Source organism: Cordyceps militaris (genome assembly GCF_000225605.1).
Source record: "Cordyceps militaris CM01 unplaced genomic scaffold CCM_S00002, whole genome shotgun sequence".
In the NCBI taxonomy this organism is placed as follows: Eukaryota; Fungi; Ascomycota; class Sordariomycetes; order Hypocreales; family Cordycipitaceae; genus Cordyceps; species Cordyceps militaris.
In genome coordinates this window covers 4,838,362-4,856,994 of record NW_006271970.1, presented here as the reverse complement: position 1 = coordinate 4,856,994, position 18,633 = coordinate 4,838,362, and the positions used below count along the sequence as shown (strand labels likewise).

General features: G+C 53.3%; 5 protein-coding genes across 5 annotated transcripts; 1 reads left to right on the top strand and 4 right to left on the bottom strand.

Annotated features, from left to right (window-relative positions):
- Positions 1 to 877: 877 nt before the first annotated feature.
- Positions 878 to 2,236, top strand: CCM_03442 (uncharacterized protein; the record flags this gene model as incomplete). Its single annotated transcript, XM_006668593.1, has 3 exons — positions 878 to 957; positions 1,069 to 1,316; positions 1,785 to 2,236. The coding sequence occupies 3 exons, from the start codon at positions 878 to 880 to the stop codon at positions 2,234 to 2,236; spliced, it is 780 nt and encodes a 259-aa protein (XP_006668656.1).
- Positions 2,237 to 3,989: 1,753 nt separating this feature from the next.
- CCM_03441 (siderophore biosynthesis enzyme, putative) lies at positions 3,990 to 4,592 on the bottom strand (the record flags this gene model as incomplete). The annotated part of the gene is made up of 1 exon (XM_006668592.1): positions 3,990 to 4,592. The coding sequence occupies one exon, from the start codon at positions 4,590 to 4,592 to the stop codon at positions 3,990 to 3,992; it is 603 nt and encodes a 200-aa protein (XP_006668655.1).
- Positions 4,593 to 5,876: 1,284 nt separating this feature from the next.
- CCM_03440 (tRNA-splicing endonuclease, putative) lies at positions 5,877 to 12,119 on the bottom strand (the record flags this gene model as incomplete). Its single annotated transcript, XM_006668591.1, has 3 exons — positions 5,877 to 5,942; positions 5,996 to 11,696; positions 11,764 to 12,119. 3 exons carry the CDS (start codon positions 12,117 to 12,119, stop codon positions 5,877 to 5,879), a joined length of 6,123 nt encoding a protein of 2,040 aa, XP_006668654.1.
- Positions 12,120 to 12,904: 785 nt separating this feature from the next.
- On the bottom strand, positions 12,905 to 13,435 carry CCM_03439 (uncharacterized protein; the record flags this gene model as incomplete). The annotated part of the gene is made up of 2 exons (XM_006668590.1): positions 12,905 to 12,979; positions 13,031 to 13,435. The coding sequence occupies 2 exons, from the start codon at positions 13,433 to 13,435 to the stop codon at positions 12,905 to 12,907; spliced, it is 480 nt and encodes a 159-aa protein (XP_006668653.1).
- A 2,123-nt stretch (positions 13,436 to 15,558) lies between these two features.
- CCM_03438 (uncharacterized protein) lies at positions 15,559 to 16,672 on the bottom strand (the record flags this gene model as incomplete). Its single annotated transcript, XM_006668589.1, has 3 exons — positions 15,559 to 15,736; positions 16,244 to 16,543; positions 16,641 to 16,672. 3 exons carry the CDS (start codon positions 16,670 to 16,672, stop codon positions 15,559 to 15,561), a joined length of 510 nt encoding a protein of 169 aa, XP_006668652.1.
- Between the last annotated feature and the right edge of the window lie 1,961 nt (positions 16,673 to 18,633).

Sequence of the window (18,633 nt, the reverse complement as noted above, 5' to 3'; positions counted from 1 at the left end):
ATTGTCCGGGCCCCGATTTGCCGCATCTCCGGACGGGTCTTGATTTTTTGTTGAACACAATGCAACGTCGACTCCGCACTAGTGGGCTGGGCTCCCTTGCAGGCAGCAAAGGGGCAAAGAGAGGCCTGAGAGATAAGGTGGCCAGGCAACTGTCGTTGTGTCGGAACACGAGAGAGCCTGATTGGAAATTTGGCACCACGCGACGGAGACCTTTTTGCATGACTGTTTTTAATGAGGGCAGGAAACACCCCTGCGATGCCACAAAAAACGCAAGATGAGAGTGGGCAAAAACGAGGTGAGCGGAGACGGTGGCTGCACTTGCTCAGGTACCGAACGGCCCAGAGCTTGAGGCTGTTGGACAAGCCTCTCAGCTCGCTGGGCCTGAGCTGCCAGGTTCCAAGTTGGCAGGCCAAGGGCAGCGCAGCGGCGGATCTGCCATGCAGGTTCCCGCTGGGCTGATGGGCGTCGAGAAGCAGACAGAGGGCTCTTCGGCCATCTCGTGCTTGACTAGCCGAAGGCGTCGGCGAGACAAGAAAAAGGAAGGAAAAAGTCAAAAACCGCTAGCGTTGTAGCGATTATGCCAGTTTGGGCAGTCCGGTGCTAGCCTGGCTGGGCACTGCCCTATGACGTTTCGAGAAGGCAAAGTTTTTTTTTCCTGGATACCGTTTCTCCTTTTGGGTTGTTGCCGTGGTGCCCGTCGCGTATGGGAAGACGGACAGGGGTTCACGTCTGGACGAAAAGGGCGTTGTGAGGCATTTCCATTTCCCTGTGAGACGCAAGGACGGCACGGATATGCATTGTGATGGGTGATGGGGGCTGAAATGTAGCAGTTGTGCACGCGAGTTGGGCACATTGCACATTGCCAGCAATTTCTGCAATGCAGACGAGCGTTTCCAAGACATCTGACAGCCTCCAGGCTTTCATCTTTGGCACAAGGATGGTGTCCAGAGCTGCCCTGTTCGGCTGCTGACGGTGAAATTAGACTGACGAGTTTTTTCCTAGCTAACTACGGATACAGTGGAGAAGACGCTCGTGGGGGCGTTGGTCTTGTTTTCTAGTTAGGACCAGAAAAAAACAGTCGCCGCCATTGATCCGTCGCTCTCGCTCACCACCGGTCGCCGGCTCGCCACCCAAAGAGGGCCAGCAATCGCCGTGGTTCCGGCATTCGAGTTTTCCTCTTTTTGCAGAGAAGAAGACGGCGGAAAGAAGAATTCCTCGGCAATCAGTCGTTAACAAGATCAGGAGTTTCCCAAGGATCGTTGCATGGATCGGATCCTGCACGCCTTGTCCCCCCCCCGGCTTGGACATCAGGCTCGGTGGGCGACAATCAGGCTGGCAAATTAGCCATGGGCCGTTCTCGATATCAGCCCGCCTTCCAGTTATGGGTACATGTCGCTCGCCCAGGTACGGCTCCACAAGGAACAGGGACAAAGAAGAAAAATTCCTCGTATATTGGTGGAGGCGCTCACCAAGGCACCCGCTTCACACCCACAACGCCCACACCCAAGTCATCCTCTACCGGTCGCACCGCCCAGTCCGGAGTACATAGGACGCCTACCGGAGGATATCCAGTGGGCTGGGTGATGTCACGTAATACCGGTGCCTGACTTTTTTGTTTTTCGCTATCCCTATCAGTACCATGATGCCATGTTTCTAATAATATACGCCCCTATTGGGACGAACCGACTGACCATATAAGGCGACGTGCCCACCCCCAAGGTCCGTTTCCCCCTTCTTCTTCTCTTTCCAACCAACTCACCTTTACTTACATTCGCTTCTTTCAGACTCTTTGTCTACTTCCACTCGCTTTCCCGCACAAACCACCCTCAAACACAAGACCGTCAAGATGAAGTTCTTCGTTGCCACCGCCGCCCTCATTGGCGCCGTCGCTGCTCACAAGAACGCCACCGGCACCGGCGAGGTCGTCTGGACCACGGAGATTGTCACGGCCTACACCACCTACTGCCCGGCTCCCACGACCGTCGTCGTCAACAACAAGACGCACACGGTGACCGAGGCCACCACCCTCACCATCACCGACTGCCCTTGCACCATCAGCAAGCCTCACACCGTCACTCCCGGTGTCCCCGCCACCAGCGTGCCCGTCAAGCCCACGGGCACCGGCGCCGTCCCCACCGGTCCCAGCACCAACCCTACCAGCCCTCCCCAGGTTGGCGGTGCCGCTGCTGCCGTTCCCTTTGGCGCTGCTGCCCTCGCTGCCCTTGCCATGCTGTAAATAGCATAACTCCCTTTTGCTTCAAAAATGAGGACATGTTATGGTAGCGGTGGATTTTAATACCTTTTTTTTTATGCATCATGTGCCAAGTTGCTGCTAGCACTAGCATAGAATGGTCCTTGGAACTTGTTTTCTGTCAGAGGCACTAATACAAGGACTGTTGATGTACATTTTTTCTTCTCGGAGTCTGGAATACCTATAGACTTGGTTATTTAATATCAAACTGATTAATTTCTATGATTAATTTCTACAATCGATTTTTAACTGCATTGTAACCACACTTTTCTTTTCTTTTTCTTTGGACAATCTCTCGCCAAGACTTGAAAAATCTGTACGATAATCTCCCATGCTAGTTCACGCAATAAATGGGGAGGGGTGTAATACGAAGGGGCGGCCAATCACACGCCACCGCCAGTCATCATCAGCCTGTTCTTTCTCGGTGCCTGACTGTCCGGTGTGAGTGGGCAAAGTCGTTGTCAGGATAACGCCAGTCCAATGTCTCGCGGGCTGACCATTTTATCGTTTGTCTGTGATAAGACAAAACCCGGTGGCTTGCTGGCCCAACAAAAAAACTTGGCAGGCGATGGGAAGAAAACGTGGCTTGCAGTAATGTGTATCAGACCAAAGTCCTATCATTTGTGATGGCTGGTAAACTTTTGATGGTTCACTTGGTGATATTAAACTTGTTTTGAAAGTAAGCAAAACGCTCAGGCACCAAAACCCGCAAAATAAACACACAGACAGTTCAGCGCATTTCTTTTCCCACAATGCAAAGCAAGCGCTCGGATTCGGCGACGAAGAAGAAGAAAAAAAAGCAAGACCAAAAAAGCAAAAAAAGGAAATTAAAGTGAACTCTCCCGGACGACCTTTCCAAAAAGGGACGAGCACGCAAGGTGTGATTCGAAATGAGGCTGAATCTCCGACGCGTTGTGCCTTTTTTTTTATGTTGGATTAGTCACGGTCGCAATCGCGACGTGCCGTGATTGGAGCTGGTCGCGCGAGGAAATGGCCAATTCGTACGAGCTGATCATCAGCAGTTGTCCTCCAAGTTATTTAGTGTACGAAGTAGATGGCCTCCCAAAAGGCTCCTGTAGACCGACCACCACATACCCCCCCGCGACCCGCTCGCCACCCTGGCCACCGCCGGCGGCCCGGACGAGCCGCTGCAAGCCGGGCAGAGCCTGATGGCGTGGGCCGGCGCGCGCGCGTCGGAGCTGCAGGTCGGCAAGTAACACGCAGGTCTACCACTTTTAACTCCAAGGTGAAGGGGTCGAGGCCTAGTTACGTCAAGGAGACGTACCCAGACCTCTCTCTGGCAGAAGACGAGCCAGCTACGTGCCGGGCTTGGTTCCTGAGCAACATCCTGGCCTGGCGGTCCGGGGCAGCACAGCTCCAAAAGTCTACGCCGGGGAACAAAGAATGCCAAAGTATCTAATGTGTGTGTGTGCTTTCTTGATTTTTCTGACCGCCCAGAGCGACGACGACACGCTGCTCTTCTCCCCCGGGGCATCCGGCCCACACCCGCGTCCCCCGTGTTGGACTGTTGAGCAGTACCTCAAGAAGAAGAAATTGGGCTTGAGTCAAAAAGGTTTATAGCGTTGGGGCACTGGTATTAGACTTTATGTGTCAAGGTATGAATATGGAATGTGTGTACAGTCTTGGCTCCGGGCTCTAAACACCGTTGGCAGTCGTGGACAGTAAATGTCAGTGGCGGACGAGACCTGCTTTCCAGGTGGGAAAGCAGCCCGTAAAATTAGGCCAAACCGGCGGCAATGGCGGCCACCACGCAGGGCAGAACAGCGCCCACAGTCTGCATCGCGCCGGCAGCAGAGCTGGTGCTCGTCGTCTTGGCCGCGCTGCTACTGCTGCTGCTGGCCGATGCCGCTGCCGTCTTGCTCGTCGACGCGCCGCCAGCAGCGGAGCTCGCGGCGGTGCTTGACGGCGTGTTGGTGCCGGTCAGGATAGTGACGGACCCCTGGGCGGTGGCCGGAGCAGTGGTGCTGGCCGCGGTGGTGGTGGTGTCCGCGGCCGTCGGCGTCACTGGAGCCGTCGCCATCGCCACGCTGCTCCCCGCCTTGCCGAGCGTCTGCGGGTTAATGTACGACGGCTGGTACGTCTCGGTGCCGGTGTAGAGGGGGCAGCCGGGGACGGTGGACTTGGGCGGGGCGCGGCCGCCGCCGCAGTCGAGCAGCGCGCAGACCTCGCCCGTGTCGGGCACGTAGTAGAGGCGGCTGGCGTAGGCGGCCTGCTGCGTCGGCTTGATGACGAGGTCGGTGTAGGTGCAGCCGGCGAGGTCGGTGCGGGCGAGCGCGAGCGGAACGGCGGCGAGGACGAGGATGCGGACGAGGGGAGCCATTGTAAAAAGGCCGTAGTCGGGGCCGTTCACTGAAGAAAAAAAAAGAAGCGAGTGTATTGAGTTGAAAATGTCGGGTCCTGGAAGCAGTGGAAGGAGGGAGAAATGCACGAGGTAGGGAGACGCGCGCGTGCTGGATAGGGGTTGAAGCGAATTATCCGCGCCACCTAAACTAACTACTTGAATTAACTAACTAGTACGTCACTCCACCACAGCAGCCTTGTGACGAAATTACCTTTGCAAAGACAATTGTCATGGTAGTAGAGAATCATACAAGTAAAATTGTTTCACAATGACATAGTAGACTCTGGGCCCCTTATAGTCCACCGCTACAGCAGATCTCGCCCGTTTGTGCAGCGAAGCCAAGCCAAGCAGCATCCTAACGGAAAAGCTTGAGAAACAGAGCTGCCAACTGCAAGAGTCCTACACGTTTCATAACAAACACGTTATTTTTACGCAGCGTACTTGAAAAGGAGAAGAGAGAAGTAGTGGCATGTACAACTAGTTTCCAACCCGAGATCAATGTAGTCAGCAGACATCCCTACCCTATAGCTACCCAACTGTGCAGCATTTTGCTTCCCATATTTTGCATAGCAAGAAGCAAGGAAAAGCACGGGCGAGGAAGAGGTCTGGGCGGCTATCTGCATTTCAAGCAGTGTGCAAAGCGATTTGTACGCGGCGTACAGCGTGCGATTGCAAAAAAAAAAACGATAAATGGTAGCATCCGAGCAGAATTGGGAAACAAGAATCGATGCTCGACTACAGGAAGCAGGAGAGAAGTTGTACTCGAGTTGGCAGTTAAGCTTGCCAAGGTCATCTTGGAACAAGAGAGGAGGAGGAGTAGCAAGACCAAAGTTAACTCTGGCTGCAAAGTGGGAAAAGTGCTTGCCAAAGAACAAAGGCAAACACAGTTCCCCCTCCATTTACGCACCACACAACACCGTCTCTGCCGATCCAGAGTGCTCAGCCGGGAGCCCGTAAACGCAGCACCCAGAACTCAACAGCAGAAATCCAATTTCGCCTCGCAGCAACCCTTGGGTTGCCTTCCATCTAGCTGTCTCTCTGTCTTGTAGTCAATAACGCCTCCTCCACTTCTCAAAAAAGTCAAAAGACCCGATTGTGCAGAAAATGCAGCTCTAACCTAGCAACGCCGTTAAATGCTCCCCCGTCTATGAAACCATGATTATGTAAATGAATAATGAAAGCAGCCAAATGAAGTAAAGAGCAAAGAGCAAAAGAAAGCAAGAGGAAGCAGATGTGGTTTTCCATTACGTCAATAGATGACACTCATCGTCTCTTTGGTATGAAGAGGCTTGGCTTGGGCTTCTTCCGTGGTCCGGTAGGTGGTGGTCTCTGTAAACTGTTAGCGGCGGGATTACGAACTAAGGTGAGATGGAGGCACGCACAGCTTGGAAAGTCTGCCCAGGCGACCCGGACAGTCCAGAGGAACCTGATGATGCAGACGGCCCTGAAGGAGCCGTTGGCCGTGTTGGTAATGTTGGCTGTGTCGGGAGAACGCTTGCCCTGGGTGGCGGCGGACGTTCTGGTGGCGCCAGGCCCAGAGTCACCATAGCGCTCGGGTCTGTCGGCTGTTTGGGGAGCGGCCTGTTAGGCCTTGCGCCAAATTTACCAGCCAGTCCTCCTCCACGGGGCCGGTCGCTAGCGATTCTTTTGGTCACCGGGTCCATACGATCTGGACTATTCAGCGCTCTCTTCTTGCTGTCACCGAGCGATGTAGATGCTTGTATCGCAGGCGGGCCATACCGGGCAGCGGCTGGTCGAGTCGGTATCGGGGTACGTTCCTCGCTGGAACGCTTCAAGGGCGCAGGGCGATAAGCATCCGGCATAACAGTATCACCGTCTGTAGCCATTGATGCGGGAGAGCCACCAGTCATCGGGCTATCCACAGGTGTCGGCGCCGGAGAAGCCGTGATGCTGCCTGGCTTAGCCCTCTCCAGAGGCTTGCGGAACATGTTGACAATGTCGCCCTGCGTGAAGCGGTCTCTCGACTTGGCATCCTCAATGAGCTTCTTCCAGAACTCACCCTGCACCAGCGCGCGAGAATCTCCCAAAATCCACAACGACGATTTAGCGCGGGTCAAACCGACGTTCATACGACGAATATCCGTCATGAAACCAATACCTCCAGTAGCACTAGCTCGCACGCATGAAAAGATGATAATCTCGCACTCACGACCCTGGAAAGCATCGGTAGTGTTGAATTCAATAATGTCGCAGATGTCTTCTCCGTATCGCGCCCTGAAACGCTTTCGCAGCTCAAACAACTGGGCTTTATAAGGTGTGATGATACCAATCTTGCCCACCAAGTTGCACTCGCTGTATTCTTTGCGGAAGCGATCGTACATTTGTAGAGCAACCTCGAGTTCGCGTGTATTGACGAGCGACTGGCCCCTGTGGCCACGCTCTTGTACACCCTGCACGTCAAAGAAACGATACGGCCCAAGCAGAGCACTCTTGTGCCAAGGCTGCTGGCGCAGCCCGGCCATATCCTGCCCGTCACGGAGCTGCCCTTCATAAAATTCTTTGCTCGGAAATAAGCTAATTTCAGGGTGCATTCGGTATTGCATGTCGAGGAGATGGACCGACTTGGGGTGATTTTGCTGCATACGCACAAACAAACTCTGATCGTAGCCGAAACGAGCGGCTGACTGGGAAAGAACAGTAGGTGGTAGCTGCTTCGGATCTCCGACTAGGATACACTTGCAGCAGCCGTACTTGAGTGGAATTAGGGCACTAAGCTCAACACACTGAGCGGCCTCGTCAATAATGACCGTCTCGAATTCCACATCCAAGTTTCGGAACATTTCATGACCGCTACCACTGAGGGTGGCGCATAGTACGTGGGCGTTGTTGAGAATCTCCTGCTGGATCTGGCGTCGCTTCATCTCCACCTCTCGAGCAGCGGAGTTGCCGCTGTCTCTGTCGGCCTCAATCTGCTTGCCAATATCTCTTTGCTCGCGCTTGAGATCGTCAAACTGCCGCAAAAGTTTGTTTCGAGCGTCCTGGTCCTCCTTCTCGTTGGCCTCATCCAGCCTCGGCCGCAGAATACCGAGCTGCTCCTTGATCTCGCTTGCGCGTTCATGTAGCTTTTCTCTGATAGCCTTGGCCTTATCTTTAGACGAATCGCCTTGCATGCGGACGCGGACTAGCTCGTCTAGAGTAACGTCTTTGACAGCAGCACTGATGGCATCGGAACGACCAAGACGGAGGACATTGATAGTCTTTGTCTTGCCGCTGATTGTCGTGATTCCCCTTTTCAAGCGGGTTACCAATTCGTCAACAGCTGCGTTACTGGGTGCACAGACGAGCAGTTTCTTAGGCCTTGACCCAGCAGGCTGGTTTGCCACCCCGGGCCGAACTGGGACTCCAACAGGTGTGCCCTTTGCAGGCGCCTGCGCAAGCTGCCCAGACAAGAGCGCACCGACCATGGCAACAATGGTCTTGGTTTTACCCGTACCGGGAGGACCTTGAATGAGGGTGAACCCGTCGTTTTCCTGTGCGCCCAAAACAGACAGAGCTTGACCTCGGTTGAGCTGCCAGTTGCTTTGGTAGTTGGTAACCCTTTCGTCTCCATATTTCAGAATAGGAGATGGCTCTGCCTTGAGGATCTCGTCCATGAGATCGAAGTACTGCAGGGATTCGAGAGCCGCATACTCTCGCTCAATGGTGGTCATGTTGGTAATCTTGATGCCATTCATCATGGTGTTGGGTATCAATGCGACCGCAAGGGGATTGCCGCGCGATGTGACTCGGAAAATAATTTCCACACGGTCCTTCTTATACGTCAAGCGATGCACACGAGCCAGACAGTGGCGGGCACTGGGGTTGTTGAGCGGATTCTCATCCTCAGAAACGAGAAGAATGTCGCCTTCACCGATGCCTCGCTCTCTGTTCAGGGCGACTTCCAAGGTAAAGGTAATCTCAAGATAGCTGTCCACGCTGGCTCGGCTGGTAATTTTGATGCCAAACGCCTGCGCCGTCACTTCATCTTTTGCAGTGACAAATGCCCTCCAGGCTTCCGAGGCAAGGAGTGGGAAGAATGTATCTCTGTAGGCTGCCGGGTTGGGATATCTTGTGTCAACCTTGCAAGCCTTGGGCCCGTTGGGGGGGTCATTTCCGCCATGGAAAATGTCCCAAGCAAGAATGGCATTGTGCAATTTATCCATGGGCGGAATAAGGCGGGCCCTCATTTCCTTGACTGATCGTTGCTGTCGAACCTTCTTGACGGGGCGCCGCGCCAAGTTGCGCAGGGCTTGCAGGCGACGCTGCTCTGCCTCGTCAATTCCCGTTTGTCCATGACCACTAAGCAGAGCAAGCTGGTCAACTTCGTCGGCATCTTCGCTGTCGTCAGATTCTTCATCAGAACTGTTGACCATGATTTCACTTCGGCCAGCAGGACCACCAATAGGCTCGCCACGGAGCTGCTTGGCCTTGGCGATGGCCTCTGCGTCTCTCTTTGCTTTCTCGGCCTTTTCTCTTTGCCGGCTTTCCTTGAGTGCAGAAATAGCCCTCTGATCTGGAACTCTCGCCTTGGCTTTTTGCCTGGCCTCGATTGAACTGAGCAGAGGGTTGCTGAGAGACTTGCTAAGGTCCAAAACATCCTGGCGATTGGAGCTGAGCTTGCTTGTGGATGAAGATGCGCTTGTTGACGATGATCCAGACCCAGACTTAGACCAAGCATCTATTCTACTCTGCTTCTTGATTTTGTCCTTGGCAGACTTGGCATCGGCTGTGCTGAGTTGGATTATTTGCACGTCATCATCAGTATTTCCGAGAGCCTGCAGAAGTTCGGCGCGTTGCTGGTCGCTTAGATTGGTAGATCGTAGATACTTGCCCGGCGTGACAGTTGGCACGCATGCGTCGACAATCAGCTTTCGAGAGGCAGCGTTGATCTCGAGATTGTTTTCGCGGAGTCGCTTCAGAATCTTGCAAAGAACCCGCACAGTGACATCGACTAGCCACAGATCCTTGAGTCTAATCATGTTTTCCATGCCACGAAAGTTGTCCTTGGCAGGAGCCAGAATCTTGACCATCATGTCTGCCTCGCTACGTCCAAGAGCTGTTGCAGAGGTGAGAAGGCCGTCTTCGGCAATAAGAGCCTCTGCAAGTTCCATTATTTCACGGCAGAACTCGGTCATGATGGCGTTTGGTACGTAATGAGACCAGGACTCAATGTTGAGACACGACTTGGAAACAAAACGCCACTGCTCATTCCACCAGCGGAGGACAGTAGCAGCCTGCCTAGAGTCTAGTTGCCCGCCTCGCAAGACACCAGTGGAGGCTTCCGCAAGACCACGCAAGATGGAACGATTGGCGTTCAACAGGGGGCGGATCGGACCCCAGGGGAACGGTGGCTTAAGAACTCGATCCAAAGACCACACGGCAGAGGCCAGAGTCTGCTCAGTGTGCAGCTGCGCAAGCTGTCCAATAGCAGCAGAGCGAGTATCCTCGGCGGTCCATCCCTTGAGGACTTCAGCGGCAGACTCTGCTAGATCGGACTCATCATGGACTGACAGGCCAATGATGACTTGAATGGGCACTCGTTCAATAAAGAGGCTGTTGAGGTCCATGACATCCATGTCACCAATTCGCCCTATGATTCTCGAAATAGTGTCGGCAGTGGCCTTGAGAGACTCGTTGAAGGCTGTGCTTGACTGATCAAGCTTGCCCACCGCTTTCCGTACTCGAATTTGCTCGACAGCACATATCGGGGCCAATGAGAGGAGAATATGCTTGGAGAGCTTGACGCGATCATTGGACGCCTCATACATTTCAATGATGGCTGTCCAAAACTCCCTGGAGTCTCGTGTAACAGTCGACTGGATTTTGCTGCTACCGTGAATGGCATGGTACTCTTCGTAGAATAGCTTCATGTCCAGCTTCATAGCAGCCTCTGTCAATTTGTGCGCAGAATCGGCCACTTTAAACGTAGCCCAGCCCTCTATGCTTTGCTGTTTTTTGGGTGGGTTGATTTGCTGTATGATAAGGTCCTTGTACTTCGTCATCAGGTTGAAGGATGCATTGATGTAAAGCTGGACTGTGGAGGTTGCAGAGGCTGTTTCCATGTCCAAATATGTGTTCAAAGTCAAGGCAAGAGCGTCGAAGCCAGCTCGCATGCACGCCGCTTGACCGGGCTCACCGATACTGGCATCCTTAGCCAATGTCTCAAAGAGCGTATGCATTAAAACTTCGCAAGCATCGTAACGCTGGTCACGATTTATGGATTTCAGCCACGGTATGATCCAGGATGTGGCAAAGGGGACTGAATCTTGGCTGGGGCTATCCCAACAATCTTCAAGAGACTGGCGAAGCAAGCCTTTATAGATTGGGCTTCCGAAAAGCAAGTCAGCGATGACATTAGGACGAGCACCGCCAACCACTTCCCAGATGACATTAGGCGCCTTTTCAAGAAGAGCTGTCAATATGCGAATCGCGACAACTACAACACCTTCTGAGCGACAGAATTGAAGGTGGGCGAAAAGCAGCTCATAGATAGACTTGGATACCTCCAAGTTACGCACGTGGGAAGCAATCAAGGCGGTAGGAAGTGTGCGCACGATATCCTCGAAGCCACACCAAAACTGCTCAATCTGAAGGTACTGCTCAGGTGTCGCCTGGTTCAGGTCTTTACGCCAGGTGTCTTCAATGGCACTGACGAGTCCATCGTGGATGGCCCACTCAAATTGCTTTGCAGTAAGAGAAGAGCTGGTAATATTTTTCCAGTTCTCGTGCGCCCATTTTCGACGATCTTCATTTTTGTTATCGAACAAAAAGTACGTCATGCCAGGTAAAGGGTCCTTGGTGCCGAGCTTTAGATAACTTTTGCCCTGGAGACGCATAAAGACGTATTGAAACGCGGCTCGCTGGTCGGGTTGAGCCATGTAATTCATGCAGCATAGTGCCTCGTAGACGGTGATCAGCACGTGGCCCAAGTTATCTCCGAACTCTGACTTCTTGAAAGTGGCGCCTGTGTTTTCGATCTTGGCAATATAGTTTTTCGCCCACGTAAGGTTCTCGTCGATTCGGGCATTATCGATTCGATTGAGCAAGTCTTGAATTTGAGCGGTAGCATCTTCGTCCCAGCGCCTGCGAACGTCCATCAGGGTTAGTTTTCACGCCGCATTTTGAGTGGTCCAGAGCTCCGTCAACGTACTCGAGGAATTTTTGCAATTGCGGTTTGCGCCTCATGTGCCAGTTCAGGACACACTCGGAACAACCCTTGAGCGAGGCATCAAGCCTCCTTGTAAATTCTTCGAGCCACTTGCCCGCGTCCTTCTTGTCGAAGCCAAATATCAGACTGTTCCAGTATGTGATGTTAATACGGCTATTGCCAGCCTCTATGCGTTTTTCCTTTTCGTCCCGGGTAATGGCGGAGTCAGGATCCTCGAGGCATCTGTAATTTTCGCCGTCTTCGTCGTTGATTTTCGGACAAAGGAGATGCGTCTCGGCGGGGATTGCCTGAAACTCGTCGAACCATTTTCCCAGCTCCTCACTGATTACGTTGGACATAGCGGGCGAAGGGGCGTATTCATTGTTTTGCGAGAAAGAAGAGCTCGCAAAGCTGATCGGGGGGTCGTCGAAGGTCGTTGGGTTGGGTCTGTAGGTAGGTAGGGCAAGTGTGACGTGTGACTCGGGATACTTTTTTCCGTTTGGCAGAGCACGTGCACGCCGCTTGCCGAGCAGCAAATACAAACAAGCAAGATGAAAAACGCTGTAAGTCGACACTCTAGACTCCGCTGAGCGACTACATGAAGAAGTGAAGCTGGTGGCGGCGCAATCGGCCGGGGGTGATGAAAAAGAAAAAGGTGGATGCAGTCATTTACGCGTGAAGCTCTTTTTCCGCCGCGTTTGCGCCAACGCACGGGCCACTTGTGAGAGAATGATGATTATCCCTGCGACTAATCTGGACTTGCCTCGAAATATTCTCAATAGTTCAATATTCAAGGCTTGGGGTTTTGTCTCTTTTATCTCTGCCTCGCTTTGCTCGCTGAAAACGCGCTTGTTGATTATTTCCTTAGCCTCCACTTGAAGTGGCGGTTATTAAAATGAATACATGTAGTCATAAAAAATCCATCTTCCTGCATCATATATGTAATATATATATATGTGAATCTTCCTGTGTTAATTATTCGTGTACTATTTTTACTTCCTGGTCTTTTGGCCCGGCCTCGCTCGATGCGTGCCTAAAATATTTGATATTTGCCGAGCATCTCGATACGGTACTGCTGGATTAGCGCCCGCTGGATAAGGCCTGCCACATCATAATCGAGGCCTAACAATGGACATTTCGACCCTTATGCCTTCAATCTACCATCCGAGACCATTTCCCTGATGACTTTAATCGTCGATTGCACCGCGCCAAGCGCCATCTGTCGCCCAGTCAGTCATAACTCCTGCCGTCGTGCACTACCCTAACTCACCGTTTGCTGCTGCGTACGCATGTCCTGCTCCTCCTGGCTGCCCTGTTCAATCTTGGGAAACTTCCACTTGAACGAGTACGTCAAGTACAAGTCTGATGGGCCGCCGCTCGGTCCCGGGGCGAGGATGTTCTCAATCTCGGTGCCATCCTCGAGGCGGAACTCGACCTTGTGCGGGGCCAGCTCCGTGCACACCTCGGTCATCTCCTTGGAGCCCTCGAAGGCGACGCGGCGGTGCACCACGTTGCTCTCCTCCTTCTCGACGACGCACGAAGTAATGAGTGGCACGAACTGGTCGGCGTGGCGGATCTTGCGGCGCAGGCCCTCCCAGACTTGAGCGGCCGTGAGGACGGGCGCGGCGCCAGAGGGGTTTACTGGGGCTGTGGCAGCGTAGTGAAGGATGGTCATGGTGGTGAGTGTGTAAAAGGCTTGATATGTGTTCGTTTGGCTGATTTCTTTATGGGGCGGCTGAGAATTGATCGACAACAACGAGGCATTTACGTATTTTATACTTAGAACGTAGCTATGATGAATAATCCTTTGGTTCGGGCTTCTCTCTGGTTCTAATAGCGATCATTGATTTCGCATGCTTGGTCAGCGCCGCTAATCGTGACGTCACGTGCGTCAAGCGCGAGATCTGCGGCGCCAGACTACCAAGGAAATAAGCAACGTTGAGTGGAAAAAGTTGTTGAACATGCACGATGCTGTTACAAGTTCTGCATAGATCTTGTGTAACGATACAAAATACAGGGTCCCTGCCAATCCCAACCGTTGTTGGGCAGGGTTGGGCGGCTGGGCCGTACCAGTATAGACAACTGGGGCCTGCCACCTGGTCGACATTGGTCAGTGAGACAGCAGCGGCAGCTTGCATCGGGACAAGGAGAGCCATGATCCACTCCTTTCCAAGCAGCTCGGCAGTGGAACGTGGATGGTGTGAGTGCAAAGCGCCATGCAGGCAAAGTGGTGTGTGTGTGATGGTCAACTCGGGCGACGCAACCTGGCACAAAAAGTAGCCGAAGGGTTGAAGTTCGAGGCAAGCAGGATATTCGCCGGAAAGGTGCTGTGCAGAGGCGGGGGGCGGCGAGGAGGATGGTGCTGGGCGGGGTAAGTTGTGCATGAACCGAGCCTCGCGGGATTGGGCGAACGGCGTATGTAGAGGATGGCACAGCTAACAATCCTTATTGGTGACGAGAGGCGCGCCACAGAGAGGCGGAAGAAATGGGTTAGCGGCAAGGTGGCCAAGGGGAAGTACATAGTTAGATTGAAGCGATTGGGTTGAGATGTGTGAGGCGGAGTAACTGAAAAAGGCTGGCGGCGAGGCAGGCTAGCGCTAATGAGACAAACAGAGATAAACGAGAGGACCTTGGCTGAGTTGGGGGCTAAGTAAGGCTGGGACACTTTGTCGAGGACAGAGGGCGTAATAGAAGGTGCTTGAAGAGCAGGGGATACAAAACACTGTCCCATGATTGTGTTGGGGTGTCACTAACTACATCTTCTGATAGTTCTTAGTTGCACATCTCCCCCATACTTGGCGATACTTCGCGGGTGGTAGAGTGGATAACAGAAAACCAAAAGACTAGGATGATGATGGTGGTATTAAGCGGGGAAATGGGAGAGCGGATGGAGGATGAGTGGAGGGCAGGGTTACAAGTGAAGAGGAGAAGCCAAAAGCAGCTACTGGTAGCCTAGACGAGAGGAGATGGTAGTTCTGGTGGTGAGCGGGCAGCCGATGCGGATCGGAGATGGCACGAGTTGTAGATGCGTTTGGGCAGTCAGAGACGACTATTCGCTGACGAGCTCCTCCGCAATCAACAGGATTGGAAAACCAGGCCAATTGACACTTGCCGCCTGCCTCGCACCCGGCCCTGGCACCTAGCACCTGGATAAATTTTGTACTTGGTCGATTCGATTTGCTTCTAGGTCGCGGTCGGCAACAGCGGCACGTTGCAAGCCTAGGTCTAGCTTGTTGCTAGCGGAGTTCACTACGGGCCGTGTCGGACTCGAGAGGCTCGTTGGCGGATTCGGGGCGCTGTCTCGGAGGAGGCCAAATATTCGTACAGACACTTACTGCAACTAATAATAGGGTGTTGTTCAAATTAAGTGGTGGACACAGCCTGATGACAGGCGCACAGTTAGTCTTGGAATAATGTCGAGTGCCGGCGCTTGCATGGGAGAGGCTAGATATTGCGTGGCCCTTGGCCCTCTTGCGTGCGTCGAGGCTGCAGGTTTGTCTTGCTATCGGTCTCGCCAACAGCATTTGCAAAGCAAGCTGCAGGTTGACACGGCAAGGCAAGTCAAAAGTCAGCAAAAGGAATGCTCGCCGTTGAAGGCCCGGCCCCTCTGCCCCTCCACTCCGGGGGCTAAAAAAACTGCTAGTTACTGGGCCGCTGGCCTCTTTGGATTCGCTGGTGGACTGGGGCACATATGTGCTTGCTGGGGAACCGAGTGGAGTAGGGTCTTGAGCAAGACGACAAAAGCATCTCGGTTCGTTTGGCCGTGTTTAGCCATGCCATGGGCGAGAGGCGCAGCAATCATGGCGTGTCTTGTTCGAGAAGGAAATTTTGAGCACCGTCAGGGCAGCCGAGGAGCGACGACGCCGTTGAGATCCGTGGCAAAGCGGCCAATAGCCCGTCACAGGATGAGGAGGATGCAAGACCGGCCGGCGGAGGGTCGGGAGGGTGTGGGCTAGACTGGGCTGGGCCGAGCTGGCTGGACAGAGTGTCTCTCTCTCCACACCACAGTGACGGATGGTGGGCAAGGGCTCCGGCAGTCAGTGGTACCTTGCAAGCTGCACGCTGCAGTGCGGAACGAGGGAGGGGCCCGTCAAATATGGACAGCTGCAGCTGCTCAAGTCAGGCCAGGTGTACGGAGTACGGTGGTGGTTGCGGTTGTATTTTCCATCAACGGGGGATGGCGCGAGCCGGCCACGATTGGCGCAAAAGGAAGATGCTTCCGGATCTAGGCTAGTTAGCTGTCAGTGGTTTGCAGATGGGTGGCCCAGATGCGTGAGAGAACGGAGTACGAAGTACGGAGAGTGAGAATAGAGACGAAGGGCCGCATTTGTTGACTCGAGATAACACATGTTGTGACTTTTGCAAAAGCGTGTTACATGAAAGGTGAGGTCGGGTCGGAGCGTTTTGGTCGTGCGCAAGCTAGAGATGGGTTACCAAGGCGTCATGTGCCTGGACGCTCAACTGTGGCAAGTGGTCGATCTACCCTTTATTATTGAGCATGGTGAGACAAGAGTTTGTATCCGTAAGCATGCCTGGATAGCTTGGCGTGGATGGTGTCGCGAGTGGTTGCGTGGAGGTCATGGTGGTATTGGGTGGCTGGCGCATGTGTGAGGCGACGACGGTGAAGAGAAGCCAATGGCGAAGAGCAGAGGGACTGTACGAGCAGGTAACACGACGGGACCAGTCTGGTGGCTTTTGGGTGCCGGTGGCTGATGGTCCTTGTGCCGCGTCGCTTCTGGTTCCGCACTTGACCGTTGTTGCTTTGTCCGGAGCGGGCGTGTGGCTGGCCAAGAAGGATTGGACGGAGGAGTTGTTGAATGGAGAACGGGGGAGGATGGGGAGGGGCCAGGTGTCGAAGTGGCGCGGTTATCGATGGATACTGGGGTGAGCGTCGGTTCTTGGATGCAGTCATTTGGGGGTGGTTGCATGTGTTGTTGGTGAGATGGTGACGCAGGGATAAAACCGAGGAAGTAGATGAGAGGGAGAAAGAGGTAAAAATTGACGACTGATGATGATGGGGATGTGTTTCTGTTTGTAGGAAGGCAGTTTTATAGGACGGCACCAGCAGAAGTTCGTCGGTAGGCACCTAGGAAGGTACCTAACTTAGTAGGTAGGTACTAAGGTCACTAAGGTCTGCCTACAATAGGCGATGGAGCTGCGAGTGCTCTGTACAGTGAGATGTATGTATGGGAGGGTATAGAGAGTTGTGTTATTACTATTACCGACGCCAATATTTCTCTGATAATCCGGCCGCTAGTGGAACCTAGTTCTTGGCCATCTCTTGGTCTCTTGGACAATGCGTGGCAGTCTCATCATTCTCGCTCGTCTCTGTTGATGATGAACAAAATGACATTTTTGGAGCGTCGGGCCGTTTTGCCAATCCCCGCTCTGTTGCCAGCTGCCAGCTGCCAGCGCCAACCCAAACGACCCCCACTTGTTGGCCAACACCTGTCCTTGTCACGCTGCTGTTTTTTTTAGCGCCAAAACGTGGACCAGTACGCTGGTATGCTGGCTGGTAAGCCGACTAGGTCTCCTGTCAACAAGAGAGGCTGTTTGTCTCTGCTAGTCTGCTGCAGGCTGCTGCAGGTTTTATGAGCAGGCACATGTGCAATGAAATTCTTCCTTTTTTCCGCTGAATATATTTTTCTTCCCAAAACGAAACACACGAAAAAACGGGGCCTGCCGGTACTGGGCTGCAGGGCGGGTTATTCGGGCCACGTCCAGGTGGCCAGAAGAAAAGAAACACAACGCCGACTGTGGCCTGATAGGTATCAAGACCTGCTTGGTAGGAGGTACCTACGGTGGGTACCTACGGTAGGAGGTTAGTAGGTACCTAGTTGCTAATTTTAGGTAGCCAATGCTCGCCTCACAAGACCGCAATCCGGTTGCTAATGCCAACCTCACTCTCCTTGGTGACCTTTGCAGCTCGCTCCCTTTTAGATGCCCGCCACAGTGTTGCATTCAAAGAGGACAAACCTGCGTTGCGGCGTTGCTGCTACATGGAACCATCAAGCCACCGACCACTGCCCACAGCCCTCCTCCTGCCGGCAAGCGGAGAACCGGCCGCTCCTAGACGTGCTGGGAGGTCGTGGCAGCCATGGTTGTCATGGTGCAGGCTGCAACCTTTGGTCAAAGCTATTGGCTTATTGGCCGGCCGGGGCCTCAATGCCTGGATGCCTGCACCGACGAGCTTGTCTTTGCGCGACGGCTTGCATTGGTGCATTGCATTGGCTGGGGTTGTCTTCAGCTATCCCCATACGCTGTGGTCTTATAATTAGCAAGCAGTCTCCTAACTAGTTCTCAGCAACTGCGACAAACAGTAGTTTAGTCTTTTATTTTAGCTAGTGTTACTTTTATTTAATTTATATTATTAGCTATACCCATCAGCCTTTATTATCGATTTTCTTAGTCTGCATTACTCCGTACTCTTGCCATTCATTCCCCAAGTCGTCCACCCACATGCATGTCTCTTGGTTGTTCACCCCACCGTTGAAATACAGCGCCCTCCACTGCAAATCTCCCTCCACAGCACCAAGCTGCGCTACAATTACAGCTCTCCAGCGCCTTTGTCCCCTAATCCCAGGCAGTGTAACCGCTACAACCCCCCCCCCCCCTCCACCTCCTCTTTGGTCCTTCTTGGCGTCTTTTTTCGTACCTTCCCCTCCTCTTCCCCTCCCAAGACAGCAAAGTGCAATGCAGCCAAAAGCACCCGCCGCCCATTTTTTTCCTCCCAAGAGGCCATCAACACCTCCTCGCTTTCTTTCTCCTCGTTCACCTTGTCCTCTTCACACATCCTGTGCTTGAATCTCCCGGTCGCGCATCTCTTGCGTGTCTCTATTCATGACCGAGGCCATGACATCTATAGGCTGCTCT